Source organism: Cynocephalus volans, chromosome 1 (assembly GCF_027409185.1).
Source record: "Cynocephalus volans isolate mCynVol1 chromosome 1, mCynVol1.pri, whole genome shotgun sequence".
NCBI classification, from domain to species: Eukaryota; Metazoa; Chordata; class Mammalia; order Dermoptera; family Cynocephalidae; genus Cynocephalus; species Cynocephalus volans.
This window is the reverse complement of record NC_084460.1, coordinates 32,644,650-32,668,630: the sequence shown is the minus strand read 5'-3', so window position 1 is coordinate 32,668,630 and position 23,981 is coordinate 32,644,650. Positions and strand designations below refer to the sequence as shown.

Here is a 23,981-nt window from a genome sequence, read left to right as displayed (position 1 = left end):
ACAATGTATGTATCCCTCTGTACAATTGTATCACATGTGTAGGTTATATAACCACCACCAAAATCAAAATACAGAATTGTTCTGTCATTCATGTTACTTGTTACAGTTACACATACTCCCCTTAGCCACTACTCTGTTTTCCATTTCTATAATTTTGTAATACACTCTGTATGAATTCAATTCTTTTAGATTAGTTGATGTTATTTTATGGCCCAGGATATGGTTTATCTTGGTAAATGTTCTATGAGCATTGGGTGAAGTTTTTTATTAATGTCAGTTGTATCTTATTGGTTGATGATGATGTTGAGTTCTTCTCTATCCTTGCTGATTTTCTGTCTAGTTCTTCTCTCAGTTGTTGAGAGAAGGGTATTGAAGGGTCCAAATATAATTGTGGATTTATCTGTTTCTTTCTGTTCTGTCAGATTTTTTTCTTCACGTATTTTGAAGCTCTACTGTTTGGTGTGTGCACATTTAGGATTGCTCTCTGTCTTTTTGGTGAATTGATCCTTTTATCATTATAAAATGTACCTTTATGTCCCTGGTAATTTTCTTTGCTCTGGAGTCTATCTGACGTTTATATATAGCCACTTCTGCTTTCTTTTGATTTGTGTTTGCATGGTATATCTTTTTCCATCCTTTTACTTTCAAGCTATGTCATTATCTTTGAAGTGAGTATCTTGTAGGTAGCATATAATTGGATCACTTTTTTATCTGCTCTGTTAATTTCTGTCTTGTAATTGGTGAATTTAGAATACTTACATTTAATTATTGATGTTAGGACTTATGTCTGCCATTTGTTTTCTGTTTGTTCTCTCTCTCTCTCTCTTTTTTTTTTTTTTTTTTTTTTTTTTTGTTGCTGTTGTTGTTTCTGTTTTCTTTTTCCTGCCTTCCTGTAGGTTACTCGGACATTTTGTAGATTATATCTCTTTATATAGTTTTTTTTTTTAGTGGTTGCTCTAGGTATTATATTTTATGTACGTAATAGCAGTCTACTGCTATAGACTTTGCCAATTGAAGTAAAGTCTAGAAACCTACCTCACCTTAAATCTTTTTAAAGACTGCATAAATGTCTTTATTTTAGATTTACACTTGATTGATAGGTTTCTGTGTATAAAATTCTAGATTGATAATTATTTTCCTGTATGATTTTGAAGGCATTGCTCCATTATCTTCTAGATTCCAGTGTTGCTAATGAGTCTAATGGCATTCTCATTCCCAGTTGTATTGGTATGTGACCTGTTTTCCTTCTGGACTCTTAGTATCTTCCTTTTATCACTGATGTTCTAAAATTTGTAATAAGGCGCTTTATTGTGGGTTTTTTCATTCATCTGTTTGGCATTTCTACAGACTTGCTCTTTTTTCTTTTTTTTTTTTTTTTTTTTTTTTTAAAGATGACCGGTAAGGGGATCTTAACCCTTGACTTGGTGTTGTCAGCACCACGCTCACCCAGTGAGCTAACTGGCCATCCCTATATGGGATCTGAACCCATGGCCTTGGTGTTATCAGCACCACACTCTCCCGAGTGAGCCACGGGCCGGCCCAGACTTGCTCTTTTTAGTCTAGATATTTATGTCCTGCAGTTCTTGGTCATTTTATTGCATTATTTCTTAAATCATAAATTGCCCACTGATTTATCTTTGTGGAGTTTTTATTATTCAGATGATTTTTGTGTAGTTATTATTCAGATGATTGGCCTTCTGAATTGATTTTCTTATTTTTTTCTCTTGTTTTCTATTTCTTTGTCTTTCCTGTTCTACTTTTAAGGATATTTACTGAACTTTTCATCATTTAGTCCTAATGAATTTTTAATTTGAACTATATTTCCATCTCTTTCTTGTTCTCTAAGTTATTAATTTAGATTTCTTTAAAGTTTTCTTTTGCTGCCGGCTTTGTCTCTCTGTCTCTGAATTTTTCTGTTTTTTTTTTTTCACCTAAGCCTTTTAGTTACAAGTCTTCTTCAAACGTTGGACTATTCTTGGTTGTCTACTTATATTTGAATGAGGTACTAAAAAGTTGATCCAAAGCTGTGTGTGCAAGAGTTGAGGTATAAGTCCAGTGGCCTTAGGTAATCAGGTAGATTAGGGACCCTCAGTTGTTGGTGTTTGTAAGGCTTTTCTAGGATATTTCAGTTTCTCCAGAGACCGATCTGCTAATCTCTGCCCTGGCTGTTGGTGTTGTGGAGCAGAACAAGGAAGGGAAACTTGGTCTTACAGTTTGGTCCGCAGACTTTCACCTAAAATCCCAGTTTGTTTTGTTCCCAGTATTTTCTAGCTCTGAGTCTCTGGTTCAGTTTCTTTGGAGAATAATCCACCAAATCCCTATGGGGATAGACTAGAGATCTGTCATTTGTCCCCTTAGAGTAGGGGTTGAGGGGTTGGGTGGGGACCTGAGGGGCTCTAATTCCTATAGGCTTTCAGATCACCCATCTCTGTCAGCTCCTGCCTCACGCATACTGTCCATTTCGCCTGGGCCCTCAATTGCTATGTCCTTCCCAGGTTTCATAAAGCAAATTCATTTCAGTTTCACTCTGCAGGCCCTTATGTTTGACCATCCTCCTATCTGCTGAGTAGTTTATCATCCTTCCATCCATTTTTAGTCTTCATATTTTGTGGATTTCTAGTTTTATCCAAAATGGAGTTTCTGTTTCTTTCTCTTTGTTGATTTCAGGTGATATTTGAAAGAAGGATGGTAACAAACACCTTTAAAACTATAAAGTTTTATTTTAAATCTTAAACTCAATGGTGAAATAGTCTTCTTAATGAAATATTTCTTTCTTGAACTTTTTTGTCTTAGCTGTGACATTACCTTCCATTTCAGTGTTTTGATTAATAAACCCTTATTTGACAAAACAGCTGTCATTTAAAAAAGAACCAATACTGATGCTTTTCTCTTGATAGTAACATTGACTATTTTATTATTTGTTCAGATTTTAAAGCAGATTGTTATGTATGACTCATTTAAACTTAAGATCTGCCGCTGATCAAGATTAGAAAAAAAGCTTATAATTTTTATCTCTGGTAATCTAGCATAATGTGATTTGCACAAGTTATTTTATCTTGTTTCTATAGTTTTCTTTAATTCTAGAATGGCAAAGACTGCAATTGCTGAGAAATATTAAATTGTGGCCTTTCTCTTCCCCAAGGTTCTTTTAGAGCAGGATATATTTCATCATTCCCTGATGGCTTGTTGTTTGGAAATTGTGCTCTTTGCCTATAGCTCACCTCGTACTTTTCCTTGGATTATTGAAGTTCTCAATTTGCAACCATTTTATTTTTATAAGGTGAGATGAGAGCAAAATTCTGTTACAGTGTGCCTCACATAAACATTGTACTTATCTTAGTAATGGAGAAACATGCTTTCATGATGTCTGGAAAATATTTCCAGAGGTGTTCTGAAAATACTCATACATATTTCTTTTGGGTGAAATGAAGAACAAAAGGGAGAGGATGAAGGTATCAGTAAATTAAACCAATCCTGTCTTCAGTTCTTTTTCCACCACTGACTTGCGAATGTGACCTGGAACCAAGTACTTTAACTTCAAATTATCCATATTTATGAATGAAAATCATAATTTTATTAAACAGATGCATAATGAAGAGCAAAAATGCTTTTTCCCAGGAGAAAGAAAAGGTCTAAAATTGATTGTGGTGATGGTCTAGCTCATGAAGATGTAATAACAGATCATGCTTCTTCCCCTAATTTGAGCTAATTTAGTGTGGATGAATCTTACTTACCTTACTTTTTTTTTCTGATGGAACTATTTTTATTAACCTTTTTCTTATAAAATATAGAGGTCACAGCTACTGAGCTAAATCATCACAGTCTATAATATTTAGTCATCCTAGTAATAGCATTTAATGTTACCTAGTGTTTGAATTTAAGACTAATGCTACTGTTAACACTTATTAGCATGATTTAGTTAATATTTCAGTATCTGTGCTACTTGCAAACTACTGATAATAGAAAAATTAGTTTGAAGAGTTAAATTTGTATACCTGAAGTATGCCTGAGTTAAAGCTGTAGAAAATGCATATCATTGGAAAGTTTATCTGTTTGAATTGTTGACTGAGTGTGATTAAAATATTTTTAGATTTCTTAGGGAAAGTTGATTCTATATACTTACATTAACACTGATGTGTATTTCAAATTTTCCCATAGGAATGAGTTTAGTTTTTGCCCACAACCTAATAGCAATTTATTTTTGTTTATAACATGCTTATTTCATTCAAGAAGCAAAATGCCTTTGTTATTTTACCACGTAAATAATATAATGCTTGTTGAAGAAAAACAGAAAATATACATAAATGTATTAAAATCATATGATATAATGTAATTATTAATAATCACTATTAATATTTTTGTGTATATACTTAGACTTTGTTCTAGATCTTTTCCCTTATTAAAATAGAATTATAGTGTATATAAGCAAAATTACTTTTAAATAGTTTATTCATTCTGTTCTTTTGAAATATTGGTTAAGAATAGTCTGGGAAGGGACAGACAGTAAATTCAAAATAGAACCAGACTGGGAACCTAAGACCTGACTTACACTACTGTCAGGCTGTTGACCAGTCTCTACCTATCATTGCTACAATTTTTCATGTATAAAATAAAACATGAAAAACAGAAATGTATGTGACAACATTTTAAAGACCTTAAAAGCTCCTTTATAAATTAAAAGATATTAGCAAGCCACAGAATTATGGTTCAAAGATGGTATTGGTTCTGTGTCCCAGAGTAAGGCCGGAACCAGTCATATTTGTAAGCCAGATAGAACTAACCTCTTATAACCACATTGCCTTCTCAATTTTCTCCTCTCCAGGTTATTGAGGTCGTGATCCGCTCAGAGGAGGGTCTCTCGAGGGACATGGTAAAACACCTGAATAGCATTGAAGAACAGATTTTGGAGAGTTTAGCATGGAGTCACAATTCTGCACTGTGGGAGGCTCTCCAGGGTTCTTCAAACAAAGTTCCTACCTGTGAAGAAGTGAGTCAGGACAAGTCTGATAATCCAGTAAATAAATAAATAAATAAATAAATAAAATAACAGCTTTATCGAGATATAATTCATATACCATACAATTCATCCATTAGAGTGTACAATTCAAGTTTTTTAGTATATTTGTAGATGTGTTCAGCCGTCACAGAGTCAGTTTTGGAACATATTGTAAGAACTTTAGTAAGAAACGCATACCCTTTAGCTATCATTTCCCCGCTTCCCACCCCATCTTCTCCCTAGCCCTAGGAAACTACTAATCTACTTACTGTCTCTATAGATTTGTCTGTTCTAGTCATTTCATATAAATGGAATTATACAACATGTGGTCCTTTGTGACTGGCTTCTTTCACTCAGCATAATGTTTTTTTCTTTTGTTTTTTGTTTTTTTGGCCACTGGCTGGTATGAGGATCTGAACCCTTGATCTTGATGTTGTAACATCATACTCTAACCAACAAAGCTAGTCAGCCAGACCTTAGCATAATGTTTTTAAGGCTCATCCATGTTGTAGTATGTATTAACCTTTCATTTCCTTTTATTGCCAAGTAATATTCCCTTGTATGGATAAGCCACATTTTATTTATCTGTACATCAGTCGATAGACATTTGGGTTGTTTCCACCTTTTTGCTATTATGAATGATGCTGATATGAACTTTTAGGTATAAGTTTTTGTGTGGACATAATGTTTTCATTTCCGTTGGGTATATATCTAGGAGTGGAATTCCTGGGTCATATGGTAACTATTTAAGCTTTTGGGGAACTGTCACTGGTTTCTGAAGTGACTGTACCATTTATCATTCCCGCCATCAGTGTATGATATTATGGTTTTTCTATATCCCAGTCATCCCAATAGGTGTGAAGTGGTATCTTGAGGTTTTGATTTGCATTTCCCTGATGGCTGATGGTGTGCAACATCCTTTCATGTGCTTGTTGGCCATTTACATATTTTCTTTGAAGAAATGTCTACTCAGATCCTTTGCCCATTTAATTGGGTTGTCTTTTTATCATTGAGTTATAGGAATACTTTATATGTTGTAGAAACAGCTCCCTTTTTGGATACATGATTTGCAGAACTCTTCTCCCATTCTCCACATTGTCTTTTCACTTTCTTGATGGTGTCTTTTGGAACATAGAAATTTTTCATTTTAATGATGTCCAATTTATCTGTTTTTTTTCTTTTGTTGCTTGTGCTTTTGGTGTTATATCTAAGACATCATTAATCTCATTTAGAAATTTTCACGTCTATCTAAAGAGTTGAACACTTTCATTAGTGGTATTTAGAATGTAAAAATAAAAGTTGTGTACAAATCACCATTAACAGTTCAGTATCATGTGAGAAATTAAGAGTTTTTTCCTCCATGTTATTCTTTTATAACTCTTTTTTTTTTTTTTTAAGTGGTTGGCTGGTACAGGGATCCAAACCCTTGACCATGGTGTTATAACACTGTGTAGCCAACTGAGCTAACTGGCCAGCCTACTCCTGTCTTTTGATCCTTCTTTGCTTTTCTCTGCCTCCTTATACTTCTTTTATCTTCTTTAATTTTTTCCCTAATTCTAAACTACTGGAAGAACTGTCCAAGACCAGGAAGAGTTAAAAAAGATGGTTTCTTGAAATCTCTCTTCCAAGCTTCTTTGGTCTTTTGCAGCAGATTGTGATTAATTGGACAGACTCCAGTATTCCTCAGTATATTTCCATTGTAGAATCCATTGGGAAAGTGAAAAAAATTATGAACTTTAAGGAAAAGTATTTGGAGTGAAACCCTTGCTCTTATTACTAAGTAATAGTGTGACCTTGAGCAAATTTCACATTTTGAGCCTCAGTTTTCCCATCCCTAAATGGAGGATGATAGTGTCTGTCTCATAGGTTTACTTCTAGTGGTCAGTAACTTACATAGATAAATTATAAGATTAAGCAAAATGAATGCTTTTCATATCTTTAACAACATTAACGATTGAGCACTTTATGTGAGTTGTTATATTTTGAGAAGAAATAAGAAGGAGAAATGAAACAGCAAAAGAGGTTAAGAAAACTTTTTTTTCATTTTTCCTATTGTAAGTTTTAATCAGTGGATTTATCTGTGTGTAAAGCAAAGGGTTTTTGTTTTCTGCAGGTTATATTCCCAAATAACTTTGAAACAGGAAATGGAGGAAATGTACAGGGACACCTTCCCATGATGCCAATGTCTCCTATAATGCATCCAAGAGTCAAGGAAGTTCGGACTGACAGTGGGAGTCTTCGAAGGGGTAGATTCAACATTGGCAAAATAATGAAAAAATAACATAATTTTTTTAGAGAAAATTTCAAGTCTTGTTTCTATATTATTAAGAAATAAATTTCTTTTATCAAGATTTGAAAAGGGACGTAATGCTTGTGCTAACACCCTTGTATGGTTCGTTGTATACTTTCATTAAAGTAATAGGATTTCCAGTCTGATTTTTTAAAAAATCTATTTTTTAATTCCAATATCAATTATGGAAATAGTATTTTGTACTCTTTTTTTTTTTTTTTGTCTTTTTCGTGACCAGTACTCAGCCAGTGAGTGCACGGGCCATTCCTATATAGGATCCAAACCCGCGGTGGGAGCGTTGCCGCGCTCCCAGCGCTGCACTCTCCCGAGTGCGCCACGGGCTCGGCCCGTATTTTGTACTCTTAATAAATGTATACAGTCTTTCCTAAGTGCTAATGGAAAACTATTTAAGTAAGCTAAATACCTACTTATTCAAATTTGACAAAAGTTTAGGCCAGCCTGTGGCTCACTTGGGAGAGTGTGGTGCTGATAACACCAAGGCCACAGGTTCGGGTCCCTGTATAGGGATGGCCGGTTAGCTCACTTGGGAGAGCGTGGTGCTGACAACACCAAGTCAAGGGTTAAGATCCCCTTACTGGTCATCTTTTAAAAAAAAAAAATTGACAAAAGTTATGTTCTTCTTTTGTCTATGTATTTCTCTGCAGAAAAATATTTAAAGTAAAACAAAGAACTCATTCTGTTTGGGATGCTTAAGTTTATCTAATAAGTGACTAATGTATATACTCTTAATAGTTCAGTCTTACCAATGGGAAGATTTTAGTGCTTTCTTCCTTATTTTCTCTTGTGATATATCAAGCTGATATGTGCATCTTCTGGATTCTTTTGCTCTTGAATTTTTAAAAATCAGTTAAGAAAATTTCTTGAATATACAGTTATCCCCAAACATACCTCAGATGAACAAGTATTCAGGTTACATAGGAAGGTAGCTCTACATTCATTTTTGGACTGTGTGTGTGTGTGTGTGTGTGTGTGTTTGTGTGTGTGTAGTATTTGCTTTACATGCAGTACAGGATCATAAAAAAGAATGTGCAAAAAAAAAAACAACAACAATGGGCTGGCCAATTAGCTCACATGGTTAGAGCATGATGCTGATAACAGCCAGGACCGTGGTTCAATCCCCATACCAACCAACAGCCCCCACCCCACCCCACCCCAGAAAAGAATGACTACAAGCTTTGAACACAAAGCAACTTAATCAATGGGAACAATTATGATTGTTTTGTAACCTTTACAAATATCAAAATGTTAAAAATTCTTACTGTCAGTTACCAATGTTTAGAGAAATGAAAAAATAGTAAAAATATTTAGTACACTATAATTTAAAACATTAGGAACATTGAGAATTATTATTTTTTTAAACTTACCAAGAATAGTTTTTTTTTTTTTTTTTTTTTTTTCGTGACCGGCACTCAGCCAGTGAGTGCACTGGTCAGTCCTATATAGGATCCGAACCCGCGGCGGGAGTGTCGCCGTGCTGCCAGCGCAGCACTCTACCAAGTGCGCCACGGGCTCGACCCCCAAGAATAGTTTAAACAGTGCTTGTAGCCTTCTTCTCATTCTGTACCTTGGCAAATTGTTGTGTTCCTGTCTAAGTTTGGATTAGCTTTTCATTTTTATATTCATTAAATTTTGATAGAGTATCTACCATAGCTTTTCCAGTACTGTGCTAAGAAGATCATTTCAAGGGGTTTGCAGCTAACTTCTTGGCTGTTAAGTGGAGTACTTCCTTGAAATGTCAACTTTGAACATTTCTAGTCAGATTAAAGGGCCCCCTTGGATTTCTTAGATATCAGGCATCCAAGTAGACTCTTATAAATGGGTAATGGGAGCTACAATAGAAATTTCCACTTCTTTACTGAAGACGGGAAGTCAGAGCTCCTTTTACAACCCCTGGAATTATGGAAAGATTTTTATTAAATCATGACTATTTTCCCAATTATCTCATCAATAAAGAGAGCTTCCAAATCATTGCCAAAGGTCATTTTTATACCTTTTAAACATGTTTTAAAAATAGATTACATGACTAATTATCTAGTGAATGTAAAAATAAATAGTGAAATGTTTTCACTTTACAAGCATATTACTGGGCTGGCCAGTTAGCTTTCTGGATTAGAGCATGGTGTTGGTAACACCAAGGTCAAGGGTTTGGATTTCCATACCAGTCAGCTACAAAAAAAAAAAAAAGAAAGAAAAAAAAAAAGAAAAAGAAAAAGCATATCATTGATATACCTGTGAAGAAACAATTGGTTGATGGAAGTGGGGAAGAATTGTGGAAAAGATGTAGTGCATCTAGTGGAGAGAGAATGGAGAGCAGCTCCTGCAGAAGGATAGCACTGAAAGAGAGGCATAATCCATAACCTTTACTTTCTCTTGGATTAATATACTACTGCCAACCCTCAGATTAAGGCAAGGCAAGCAGAGTCATATCTCCCTTACTCATATCTTTTGATGGACTTTTTTTTTTTTTTTTTTGATGGACTTATTAAAGATGATTTTGTATCTACTAAATCAGAAAGCCACAGCTACTGCTTTAAACTGCTTGGAGTGCTGGGGTACGAGAGGAAACAAAACTGTGACCCCAATCACTGATTTTTTATTTTGCTTTCCTTCTCAGGTGCTGTTTACTAGGTAAAATGGGGAGATACAAGTTAGTTGGAGTACTTGTTGAGTGGTCACGTCATTCTACCTCTAAACTTCTACTTTGGGCCGAGCCCGTGGCGCACTCGGGAGAGTGCGGCACTGGGAGCGCAGCGACGCTCCCACCATGGGTTCGGATCCTATATAGGAATGGCCGATGCGCTCACTGGCTGAGTACCGGTCACGAAAAAGACAAAAAATAAAAAAATAAAAAATAAACTTCTACTTTATCCTTAATGTTTTGCTCCTTTTATATAGGTAGAGGTTCAAGAAACTAGGAAGATGAGATATCATAATTTTCACATGTTATTGTAATGATTTATTTCATGCCATTCTCTCTCTCTTGACTTGATATTCTATGAGGGCAGAGGCCATATTATTCACTGCTAGATCCCTAGTGCCTAGCATAGTAATTTAATAACTATGCATATTTGTTGAGCGAACAAGTAAACCTGATTTACTTTGGAATATGTTTCAAACTGTTTTTAATTTATTTTTCTCTCTATTAGATCTGCACCCATTGTCTCCAATTTCTGTCCATGAACGCTACAGTTCTCCTACTGCAGGGAGTGCTAAGAGAAGACTTTTTGGAGAAGACCCCCCAAAGGAAGTGCTTATGGACAAGATCATAACAGAAGGAACAAAATTGAAAATTGCTCCTTCTTCAAGCATTACTGCTGAAAATATATCAATTTTACCTGGGCAAACTATTCTAACAATGGCCACAGCCACAGTAACAGGAACAACAGAACATAAAATTACAATTCCATTACACGGTAACATTTTAATGCACTTATTTCATATTTTTCCTTAGTTGGATAAAAACTTAAGAAATGTCTTAATGGATTGCATCACAAAGTCTTTCTAACTCAGTGTTTTTTCTTGAACCTATACTTTTTTTTCTTTTTTTAATAGGCTTGATTTTTTTAGAACAGTTTTAGGTTCATAGCAAAACTGAGAGGAAGGTACAGAGATTTCCCATATACCATCTTCCCCTCTTCCTCAACAGCCTCCCCCATCATGAGCATCCCCCACTAGAGTACTACATTTTTACAATCTATGAATCTACCATAACACATTAGTATCACCCAAAGCCCATAGTTTACATTAGGGTTCACCTACAGTATTGTACATTTCATGGATTTTGATAATGTACAATGAATGACATGTATCTACCATTATAGTATCATACAGAGTAGTCTCGCTGCCCTAAAAATCCTCTATGCTCCTTCTTTTGTTTTGTTTTGAACATACACTGTTTTTTAAATTTTCACATTTTATAAATTTACTATCCTCTTTGTTAGGACTTATTTTATTTTCTTATCTGAGCTTTCCACATGAGAGTATTGAGCAAGAATTTTGCTTTTGATTCAAAACATCCCCTTAAATGCTCAAAACAAAATTTGCTTTTTTTTTTTAATGTAAAAAAATCACAGGCACACCCAAAATAGAGAACAAAATTTGCTTTTTAAAATAAATTTAGAGTATAAAAATATCAAAACAAATTATATTCTTATTTCAGGGAAGACATAGAAAACAGGAATTCAGTCATAACCTAGAATAGTATTTTGTAGCCTTCCTCTCCTATTCTAACATATTCCTATGCCTCTACATACACAGACATAATTAACAAAATATATATAATTGACAACTTTCCTGGGACACATGCCACTTATTTCTAAAACTGAGAACTCTTGCTTGTACATTCAGGTGTTGCAAATGATGCTGGAGAGATCACACTGATACCTATTGCCATGAATACAACTCAGGAGTCCAAAGTTAAGAGTCCTGTATCACTTACTGCTCAGTCGTTAATTGGTGCTTCTCCCAAACAAACCCATTTGACTAAAGCACAAGAGGTACATCTGACTGGAATAAGCAAACCAAAGAGAACTGGTTCCCTAGCCCTGTTTTACAGAAAGGTATGTGTTTTTATACCATCTAAAAAGAGCTCAAGAAAGAAAGATTGAGTAACAGAGCAGCTTTGGCCTTTTTTTCTTCTTTCTTCTTTTTTTTTTTTTTTTTGTAAAGTATATGTAACATAAAATTTACCATTTTAACCATTTTTAAGTGTATAGTTTAGCGGTATTAAATACATTCATATTGTGCAACCATTACCACAGTCCATCCCAGAGCTTTTCCATCGTCCCATTCTGAAACTGTACCCATAAAACAATAAGCCCCCATTTCTCTCTCCCCCTAACTCCTGGCAACTATCATTCTACTTTCTGTCTCTGAATTTGACTACTATAGGTACTATGAGGGAAGTCATAACAATATTTATCCTTTTTGTGACTGGCTTATTTTACTTAGCATAATGTCTTCTAGGTTATCTGTGTCATAGCATGTGTCAGAATTTTCTTCCTTTTTAAGGCTGAATAATATTCCATAGTATGTATATACCACATTTTGTTTATTCAGTCCATGGACATTTAGGTTGTTTCTACCTTTTGGCTATTGTAAATAATGCTGCTATGAGCATTGGTGTAAAAATATGTTTTGAGTCCCTGCTTTCACTTCTTTTTGGCATATTCCCAGAAGTGGAATAGTAACAGTATTTAATGTTTTGAGGAACTGCCGTATCATTTTCCACAGTGGCTGCAGCATTTTACATTCCTACCAGCAATGCATGAGTGTTGCAAGTTCTCCGCATCCTTGCCAATACTGTTATTTTCTGTTGTTTTTTTATAATAGCCATCCAATGTGTGTTAAGTGGTGTCTCATTGTAGTTTTGATTTTCATTTCCCTAATGATTAGTGATGTTGAATATCTTTTCATGTACTTATTGGCCATTTATATATTTTCTTTGGGAAAATGTCTATTTAAGTCCTTTGCCCATTTCTTAGTTTTTTTGTTGTTAAGTTGTAGTTCTTTATATATTTTGAATATTAATCCCTTATACATGACTTACAAATGTTTTCTTCCATTCTGTGGGTTGCCTTTTCACTCTGTTTTTTTTTTTTTTTTTTTCTTAATTTTATTTTGTCGATATACAATGTGGTTGATTATTGTGGCCCATTACCGAAACCTCCCACTCTCCTCCCTCACCCCCCTCCGACCCAACAATGTCCTTTCTGTTTGCTTGTCGTACCAACTTCAAGAAATTGTAGTTGTTATGTTTTCTTCCCCCCGCCCCACGGTATTTGTGTGTGTGTGTGTGTGTGTGTGTGTGTGTGTGTGTGAATTTATTTATTTATTTTTAGCTCCCACCAATAAGTGAGAGCATGTGGTATTTCTCTTTCTGTGCCTGACTTGTTTCACTTAATATAATTCTCTCAAGGTCCATCCATGTTGTTGCAAATGGCAGTATTTCATTCGTTTTTATAGCTGAGTGGATATACCACATTTTCCGTATCCACTCATCCAATGATGGACATTTGGGCTGGTTCCAACTCTTGGCTATTGTAAAGAGTGCTGCGATGAACATTGGGGAACAGGTATACCTTCAACTTGATGATTTCCATTCCTCTGGGTATATTCCCAGCAGCGGGATAGCAGGGTCATATGGCAGATCTGTCTGCAATTGTTTGAGGAACCTCCATACCATTTTCCATAGAGGCTGCACCATTTTGCAGTCCCACCAACAATGTATGAGAGTTCCTTTTTCTCCGCAACCTCGCCAGCATTTATCGTTCAGAGTCTTTTGGATTTTAGCCATCCTAACTGGGGTTAGATGGTATCTCAGTGTGGTTTTGATTTGCATTTCCCAGATGCTGAGTGATGTTGAGCATTTCTTCATATGTGTGTTGGCCATTTGTATATCTTCCTTAGAGGAATGCCTGCTTAGCTCTTTTGCCCATTTTTTAATTGGGTTGCTTGTTTTTTTCTTGTAAAGTTGTTTGAGTTCCTTGTATATTCTGGATATTAATCCTTTGTCAGATGTATATTTTGCAAATATTTTCTCCCACTCTGTTGGTTGTCTTTTAACTCTGTTAATTGTTTCTTTTGCTGTGCAGAAGCTCTTTAGTTTGATATAATCCCATTTGTTTATTTTTCCTTTGGTTGCCCGTGCTTTTGGGGTCGTATTCATGAAGTCTGTGTCCAGTCCTATTTCCTGAAGTGTCTCTCCTATGTTTTCTTTAAGAAGTTTTATTGTTTCAGGGTGTATATTTAAATCCTTAATCCATTTTGATTTGACTTTAGTGTATGGTGAAAGGTACGGGTCTAGTTTCATTCTCCTGCGTATTGATATCCAGTTCTCCCAGCACCATTTACTAAAGAGGCAGTCTCTTCCCCAGTGTATAGGCTTGGTGCCTTTGTCAAAGATCAGATGGCTGTAGGTGTGTGGGTTGATTTCTGGATTCTCTATTCTGTTCCATTGATCAGTGTGTCTGTTTTTATGCCAGTACCATACTGTTTGGGTTATTATAGCTTTGTAGTATAGTTTAAAGTCAGGTAGTGTTATGCCTCCAGCTTTATTTTTTTTGCTCAGCGTTGCTTTGGCTATGCGTGGTCTTTTGTTATTCCATATAAATGTCTGGATAGTTATTTCCATTTCTGAGAAAAATGTCATTGGAATTTTGATGGGGATTGCATTAAATTTGTATATCACTTTGGGTAGTATGGACATTTTCACTATGTTGATTCTTCCAATCCAAGAGCATGGGATATCTTTCCATCTTCTTGTATCCACTCTAATTTCTCTCAGCAGTGGTTTGTAGTTCTCATTATAGAGATTTTTCACATCCTTGGTTAACTCAATTCCTAAGTATTTTATTTTTTTGGTGGCTATTGTAAATGGACAGGCTTTCTTGATTTCTCTTTCTGCATGTTCACTATTGGAGAATAGAAATGCTAGTGATTTTTGTGTGTTGATTTTGTATCCTGCTACTGTGCTGAAATCATTTATCACCTCCAAGAGTTTTTTTGTAGAGGCTTTAGGCTGTTCGATATATAGGATCATGTCATCTGCAAACAGGGACAGTTTGACTTCATCTTTTCCCATCTGGATGCCCTTTATTTCCTTCTCTTCTCTCATTCCAACACTGTTGAATAGGAGTGGTGAGAGTGGGCATCCTTGTCTAGTTCCTGTTCTTAAAGGAAAAGCTTTCAGCTTTTCCCCATTCAGGATGATATTGGCAGTGGGTTTATCATATATGGCTTTAATTATGTTGAGATACTTTCCATCTATACCTAACTTATAGAGGCTCTTTGTCATGAATGAGTGTTGAATTTTATCAAATGCTTTTTCAGCATCTATAGAGATGATCATATGGTCCTTGTGTTTGTTTTTATTAATATGGTGTATCACATTATTGATTTGTGTATGTTGAACCAACCTTGCATCCCTGGGATGAATCCCACTTGATCGTGGTGAATAATTTTACGTATGTGTTGCTGTATTCTGTTTGCTAGTATTTTAGTGAGGATTTTTGCATCTATATTCATCAAAGATATCGGCCTGTAGTTTTCTTTTCTGGTTATATCTTTACCTGGTTTTGGTATCAGGGTGATGTTTGCTTCATAGAATGAGTTTGGGAGATTTGCCTCTGTTTCAATCTTTTGGAATAATTTGTAAAGAATCGGTGTCAATTCCTCTTTGAATGTTTGGTAAAATTCTGCTGTGAATCCATCTGGTCCTGGGCTTTGCTTTGTTGGGAGCTTTCTGATAACAGCTTCAATCTCCTTTATTGTTATTGGTCTGTTCAGATTTTCTACATCTTCATGGCTCTGTTTTGGGAGCTTTTGTGTGTCCAGAAGTTAATCCATTTCCTCCAGATTTTCAAACTTGTTGGCGTATAGTTGTTTATAGTAGTCTCGAATGATTCCTTGTATTTCAGATGAATCAGTTGTAATATCACCTTTTTCATTTCTAATTTTTGTTATTTGAATCTTCTCCCTTCTTTTTTTTTGTTAGCCATGCTAATGGTTTGTCAATTTTAGTTATCTTTTCAAAAAAACAACTTTTTGATTCGTTGATCTTTTGAATTGTTTTTTGGTTTTCAATTTCATTCAGTTCTGCTCTGATCTTAATGATTTCTTTCCATCTGCTAACTTTAGGTTTGGATTGTTCTTGTTTTTCTAGTTCTTTAAGGTGAAGTGTTAGGTTGTTCACTTGCCGTCTTTCCATTCTTCTGAGGTGAGCATTTAATGCAATAAATTTCCTCCTTAATACTGCTTTTGCACAGACCTTCACTCTGTTGATAGTGTTCTTTGATGCACATAAGTTTTTAATTTTGACAAAGCCAGTTTTTTTTTTTTTCATATCTGTGTTTTTGTTGTCACATCCAAGAAATCATTGCTAAATCTAATATCTTGAAACCTTTTCCCTATGTTTTATTCTAAGAGTTTTACAGTATTAGCTCTTACATATAGGTCCATTTTGAGTTAATTTGTGTATATGATGTTAGGTAAGGATCCAATTTCATTTTTTGCACACAAATATCTAGTTTTCCCAGTATCTTTTGAATGATCTTAACATCCTTGATGAAAATCATTTGACCATATATACAAGGGTTTATTCTATGTGCTCTATTCTCTTCAGTGGTCTATATGTCTGTCTTTCTTTAATAGAAATTTATTTATTTTGTAATTGAAAAATTAGTTGTACATATTTATGGGGTACAGAGTTATATTTCAATACGTGTATACTTATGTCTGTCTTCGTACCAGTACCACACTATTTTGATAACTGTAGCTTGTACTGGTGAAATCAGGAAATATGAGACCTCCAACTTTGTTTTTCTTTTTCAAGATTGTTTTAGCTAATCCTGGTTTCTTGAGATTCCATATGAGTTTTAGGATGGATTTTTCCATTTCTGCAAAAACATAATTGGGATTTTATAGAGATTACATTGAATATGTAGATCACTTTGGGTAGTGTTGACATCTTAACAATATTAAGTCTTCCAGTCTATGAACATGGGATGTCTTTCCATTTATTTGTGTCTTTAATTTCTTTCAGCAACATTTTGTAATTTTCACTGTACAAGTCTTTTGCAAGACAAGTCCTTGCTTAAGTTTATTTCTAAGTATTTTATTCTTTTTGGTGCCTTTTAAATAGAATTATTTTCTTAATTTTATTTTTAGGTTTTTCATTGTTACTGTATAGGAAGACTAGTGTTATTTGTGTATTGATTTTGTATCCTGCAGTTTTGCTGAATTTGTTTATTAGTTCTACCAGTTTTTATGGACTCTTTAGGGTTTTCAGGTTTTTGCAAATAAAATATCATCTGTGAACTGAGATATTTTTACTTCTTCCTTTCCATGTTAAATATCTTTTATTTCTTTTTTCTGGCTAATTGTTCTGGTTAGAATTTCTAGTACTACATTGAATAGAAGCGATGGAAACAAACCTTTTTTTTTTTTTTTTTAATTTTTATTGAATCATAATTGGTTATACATATTTTGGGGGTTCAACATTGAGATATGTTGATCAAATCAATATTACTAGCATATGTACTATTACAAACCATACTTATTCTTTATGCCCCTTGTCCAATCTCTCCCCACTTCCCCTCTAAATACCCTAGATTTCTTCTCTCCTTCCAAAAGAGTAATGGTTACTCTGTTGATTTGTTGCCTAATGATCTGTCCAATGCGGAGAGGTGTGTTCAGGTCCCCCAATATTATTGTGGAGCAGATACTTCTTCTGTCACTCTGGAATGGGCTTTGTGGAGAGACATATTCTTTTCTTTGGTCTCTGCTGGTGACTCTCCTTGTGTCAGTGCACTCCAGTGGCTGGCAGACCATCTGCGTGGTGGTTGTGGCATCTAGCCGCTTTCATTGCAGCCGTGGTTACTGTGGTGGCTGTGGTGAGCCACCCACATGGAGGTGATGTTTTTGGCATGCTCCTTGGTGCTGGCAGTGAGCCTGGTTGTGGGTGGGGGGTCCAGTCCCTGGCTCCATACCTCAGGTTCCAGGGCAGGCCCCGAGGTGCTGGCAGTGTGCCTGGGCTGGAACTAATTTTTTGTCCTTTTCTTACTTCTAAAATGGGGGAACTTCCTGTGAGGACCAGTACTTGAGCTGTGTGGTTTAGCTAAATTGCTGCTGATTCCCTAGGGAAAGATTTTTATGCAACTCAGATTGTAATGGTTGACTTTATAGGTACTTCTGGCTCTCCAGAGACCCGGTGCACCTGGGTTGTGTAGAAATTCTGATCTGGGCCTGAGTCTTTTCATCAAACTGTACCCCATGCAATTCTGTATTCCTGACCAGTCTCCTCTGAGTGGTCCTATGCTGATTGGGAAGCAGATTGGCTGTCCTTGCTGTGCCCCAGTGTTTCCTCGGTGGACCCATCTCCCCCACTGCCCATGCTGCAAACACTTCCCATGGGACGGGCCATGTGCCAGTCCCTTGCAATGACTCACCAGTCTCTGAGTGGCTCCTTTTTTTCAGTTGTTGTGGCTCTTCACTCCTATGTGGGTCCATGAGAATCCTATTAGTGGTCTTGCTGGCCAAGCAGCCACCAAGGCCCCCTTCTCCCCTGCTGCCTCCAAACAACTCCATCTGAAGGGCACTGTTGCGGCTTTTGCTGACTCCTGCTCCGTGCACTCTGCAGCTCCAGCCTTAAAGTAGCCGCAGCACAAAATGGTCAGAGCAGGTTTTTCTTTCTCTCATCATGGCTTCTCCCACCTTCATGCACTCTGTAGGTCTCTCCTCCTCTTCCCCTGAGCTCGAGCAGCCCCAGCTTTGCTGTTGTTGCTTTTTATAGTTGTAAATTGGTTGATTTGTGGGAGAGAGTGACACAGGGGACTGTCTATTCCACCATCTTGACTGGAAATCCAGAAACAAACATTCTTGTCTTGCTTCTGATCTTAGAGGAAAAGCTTTCAGTCTTTTGCTTTGAGTATGATGTTAGCTGTGGATTTTTAATTTTTGTCCTTTATTATATTGAGGTAATTTCCTTCTATTCCTAGTTTGTTGAGTATTTTTATCATGAAAGGGTATTGAATTTTGTCAACTGCTTTTCCTGCAGCATTTGAAATGATTATGTGTTTGTTTGTTTTACTTCATTCTCTTAATATGGTGTATTACACAGGTTGTTTTTCATATGTTAAATCAGTCTTACCTTCCAGGAACAAATTCTACTTGATTTTGGTATATAATCCTCTTAATATGCTGTCGAATTTGTTTTGCTGGTATTTAGTTGAGGATTTTTGCACCAATATTCATATAAGAGATTGGTTTATAGTTTTTTTCTTTTTTTTTTTTTTTTTTAAAAGATGACCGGTAAGGGGATCTTAACCCTTGACTTGGTGTTGTCAGCACCACGCTCGGCCAGTGAGCAAACCAGCCATCTGTATATGGGATCTGAACCCGGGGCCTTGGTGTTATCGGCACCGCACTCTCCCGAGTGAGCCACAGGCCGGCCCTATAGTTTTTTTCTTATAGTGTCTTTGTCTGGCTTTGGTATCAGGCAGTGTACCCTTATCCTTTTAAAAAATATATTTGGTCTCTCAAGAGAACATTATGATCTTGGTGAGCTATGTTTGGAATTAAGTTCATATGGTTTGATTCCATTGTCAGATCTAACTTATGTTTCTTGCCAACTTGTATTCTTCTATAACTGAGTAAGCAGTTTGCCATCCTCTGGAATTTACTGGAACTCCATTGTGTTATGTTGCTGTAGGATAGAGGTCATTGTGGGACAAGAACATCTTCAATCTCATGGATGAGCTTAATATTACTGAAGAATCATCCTAGAGATTGGTGGGATACTGTGGGAAGGTTATGTAGTTTTTATCATTAAATACAGTGTATTTCCCTTTTTTGGGAATTTCTGGAGACTTTTTTTTTTTTTTTTTTTTTTAAATATATTTCTTTTAGGTGACTGGCCAGTATGGGTATCTGAACCCTTGACCTTGGTGATATAATCAAGGTGATATAACTTGGTGACATAACTGCAATCTAACCAACTGAACTAACCAGCCAACCCCAGTGTATTACCTTTTAAATTAAGATATGACCAGCTCTTATTGTAATGCCTAAGTTATTTTAATATTAATGAAAAGGGACTAATAAAAGATTTAACATGGACGTAATTTCAATTTGTCCTATCTCTTACAAGCACATTTTGATTATCAGCTTCTGATAAGACAAACATGTTAATCAGATATTTGTAACCAAACATGACTCTTTTTTAAAGTAAATCCCAAAACTGAAAAATACCTCTCCAGCGTACCCCACAACTAGATGTGCTAGCTAGCACATTGTTAAGACTTAAAATTCTTAAGATATTCATGTATTCATCTTTTCAAAGTATCTCTTGATACAAATTTATTTCTTCTAATCTTTCTTATAATTTTTTATATACCATATTTTTTCTCTATGCTGAATAAGTCTTCCTTAATTTATGCTTCCTCAATCATCGTTTTTTTTCATTCTTTTGTCACTTGCTGTCATGGAAAGTGTCAGCCTAGACTCTGAATTAGATAATCCTTTATTAAGATAAAATGTGAAGATTAGTTTTTATATTTTTATATTGAATCCTGCTTCTGTCATAGTACCTCTAAAGTGTTCTTTAACCTTGGGCATAATGTTCATCTGTTTATTTCTTAGGTTTAGGTTTGGCTATGAGATTATTAACAATACCTTAAACGAGGTAGGTACTTATTTATCTTTCATGTAAAGCATGTCTAAGTAGTCTGGATCTGCTATAGTTGCCAGTATTATTAAGAACCCAAGTTCTTTCTAAGTTTTTTTGGCCATTCTCACCACAAGATTTCTAACTTGGTCCAGGATGACTGTTCTATTCCAGAATCATGTCTGCATTCCAGCCAGCAGGAAGAAGAGCATGCCCCCTCACCTTCAGAACCCTTCCCAGAAGTTATATACACCAGTGCCACTTATTTCCAACTTAGTCATGTAGCAACCTCTAAAATTTTAAGTGGGACAAGTGTAACCTTTATTTCAGGAAGCCAGGCCAAAATGTCAAGGGTTTTTTGGTTGTAAAAGAAGAGGAAACCAGACACTAGAAGGCAACCCACAGTCTCTACACCAACCATTCTTCATCTTCTATTGCTTTAAACTGTAGCACGTTTATTTTCATCACATTTGTGAGTTTTAGAGCAGCTCATTCTCCAGGGAATTTTATTTTGTAGGGAATCCTCTTCTTAGAATAAAGTATTCCCCACAAGAATAGACAAAACATGTGAAAGCAGAGCTGTTATGGTTGATAGGACCCTTTTCTCTACCTCCTACTGCCTTCTCTCCTCTCTCTCCACCTCACCCACCTTGTGTGCCTGTCTAAGGACTGTTTAAAAAGCAAATCGAAAATGCAGCATTTTCCCCATTCATTTTAATTTTAATTTAATTTTCTCATTTTAATTTTCAAAATGGCAAATTACTACTTGTGAGGCGAACGTGATAACCACTACACTACGGAAACTGCACAAATTACTACTTGTAATAATGAATCTAAGATTGACAAAAATAAGGCTTTATTTGTGAATTCTTAATTCTGAATTTCTTTTTTCAGCAGCTGGCCAGTGTGGGGATCCAAACCCTTGATCTTGGTGTTATCAGCATCACAGTCTCCCAAGTGAGCTAACTGGCCAGCCCATTAATTCTGAATTTTATTTCAGAATCTAACTTATCCTTTTCTTTTCTTTAATTATAGCCTATTCAGTATAGAGTAAAAGCTAGAAAATGTTTTATCCTAAAAGGATATTGAAATGTCTGAATCTATAAAAAATTCAAAATAACCGTTTCTTGAGTTAATTACAGATGTGCCTGTGTGTGTACTTTTGGCATTACAGGGATCCAAAAATTGCAGCTATTATCTGTGCTGAACTCAGCGTGATACTGGCATTCTATGCCTGAATAGAATTTACTGTGACTTTCTTGTTGGAATCAAAAGCTTCCAGTATATGTGTATCTCTAAGGCAATGGATCAGCTCTGTAAGAGATACTTAACCAAATATTACTCAATTATGTAATGTTTTTAATTTTTCTAGCTAGGACTATTTTTGTTCTCTTTTCTTATGAATGCGAAGTTCTACTGTCTTTCCCTGTACTCTGACCCCACTGGTTCCTGTTTATCTTGTGGCTAACTGGATCAGAAACAAAAGAATAGGGTGCAGAAAATTAGTTTGCTTATAAAATGAATAACTAGTGGCTTTAGAGTCAACTACTCATCTTAACTTACATCAGATTAGTCTAGTGAATGGCTTAAATTAGTCTTTAACCTCAATTTGTAGATTTTTTCCTGCCAAACATAGTTTTCTGTTAGGGATGTCTTACTCTCTTTTTCTTTTTTCTTTGAACATTTAAACTTAAAGACTTTGAGCAGAATAGTCTGCCTTAGGAATGCCACATCAGTGTTACCAATTCTTAAAACAGTAAAACCATAAATTTTGTAAGCTCTTAGGATAATTTGCATTAGTATCAACTAATATAAAGATTATATATATAGAAGGCTCTGTGTATTGAACTGAATTTACTTTGATGTACTTAAAAAAAAAAAAAACCTTGTATCTTGTTTAACATTCCTGTCATATGCTCAGAAAAGCAGTGTAGAATATAGGAGAAAATTTTTAAGTGGTTTCGCTTTCTTACTCATTTTTGGAGTCAAATATTTTAATTTTCTACTGTCTGACATATTAGGTTTTCTAGCAGTTTTACCTGAACCCGAAGAGAACAGATAGAGACTTCTGAACACTTGAAAAATTATGCATTCATAATGGTGATGATATAGGTAAATCCTGCATTTTAGTGTTTCTTCCTTTACATAGTTTACAGATTAGTGACAGATAACATCTTTTTTTTAATGTAGTTTTTTTTTATTTTTCATTTTTGACTTTGGCCTTACATTATCCGTTCAAGATAGTGTTTCCACAGTTACTTTTAGTTTCTAATCCCCTTCAGTGTGGTTATCTTATTCATTTGTAATATAGTTAGATTCAGATGTTGTTTTATTCCATTTTGGGTACCCTCCCCCCATGCTAGTTGCTTTTACTTAGTTAGTTTGGGGGTAGGTACATGGACGGTATCTGAAACATTACTATTTTTGTACAAGAGCTATACAAAAATATTCCCAGAGAAAAGTCACTCTGTCCTCACCCCTGCTACTCCATTCCTGTCCCCTACTTTTCCCACCAGTTCCATGTAGATAACCAATCTCTTTAGTTTCTGATTTTAATCCTTTCTGTATTTTTTTCTTTTTTTTTAATTGATACATTATAATTGTACATATTTATGGAGTGTATGTGATGCTTCCATACATGTATGCAATGCACAATGATCAAATCTGGGTCATTGGCATATCCATCACCTCAAACATTTATCATTTCTTACGTTGGCAATATTCAAAATTCTCTCTTCTAGCTATTTTGAAATGTAGAATAAATTATTGTCAACCGTAGTCACCCTACTGTGCTATATACTTGTTCCTCCTATCTAACCGTAATTTTGTACCTGTTAACCAGCCTCTTCCTATCACCCCATTCCCCCTACCATTCCTAGCCTCTGGTAACCACTGTTTTACTGTCTACTTCTATGAGATCGACTTTTTTAGATCTCACATATGAATGAGAACATGCAGTATTTGTCTTTCTGTGCCTGGCTTATTTCACTTAACATAACATCCTCCAGGCTCATCCATGTTGCCACAAAAGACAGGGTTTTATTCTTCTTTTATGGCTGAATAATATTCCATTCTGTATATATACCACATATTCTTTATCTATTCTTCTGTTGATGGACAGTTAGGTTGACTCCATCTCTTGGCTATTGTGAATAAACATGGGAGTACAGTTATCTCTTTGACATACTGATTTCCTTTGGATATATACCAATTAGTGAGATTGCTGGATCATTTGGTAGATCTGTTCTTAGTTTTTCAAGAAACCTCCATAGTGTTTTCCTTAATGGCTATACTAATTTATATTCCCACCAGTAGTGTATAAGAGTTCACATTTCTCTGCATTCTTGCTAGTATTTGTTATTTTTTGTCTTTTTGTAATAGCCATTTTAACTGGGGTGAGATAATATGTCATTGTGGTTTTGATTTGTATTGCCCAGATGATTAGTTATGTTGAGCATTTTTTCATATACCTGCTGGCCATTTGTGTCTTCTTTTGAGAAATATCTATTCAG

General features: G+C 35.5%; 1 protein-coding gene across 1 annotated transcript in view; it reads left to right on the top strand.

The window, feature by feature from the left end:
• RBL1 (RB transcriptional corepressor like 1) overlaps window positions 1-23,981 on the top strand; it is a 75,047-nt gene that overhangs the window by 34,770 nt on the left and 16,296 nt on the right. Inside the window, exons 12-16 of the mRNA XM_063103147.1 lie at window positions 3,143-3,280; window positions 4,823-4,987; window positions 7,110-7,242; window positions 10,454-10,720; window positions 11,655-11,866. Coding sequence (XP_062959217.1) covers window positions 3,143-3,280; window positions 4,823-4,987; window positions 7,110-7,242; window positions 10,454-10,720; window positions 11,655-11,866 — 915 coding nt within the window. The remainder of the gene's footprint in view (window positions 1-3,142; window positions 3,281-4,822; window positions 4,988-7,109; window positions 7,243-10,453; window positions 10,721-11,654; window positions 11,867-23,981) is intronic.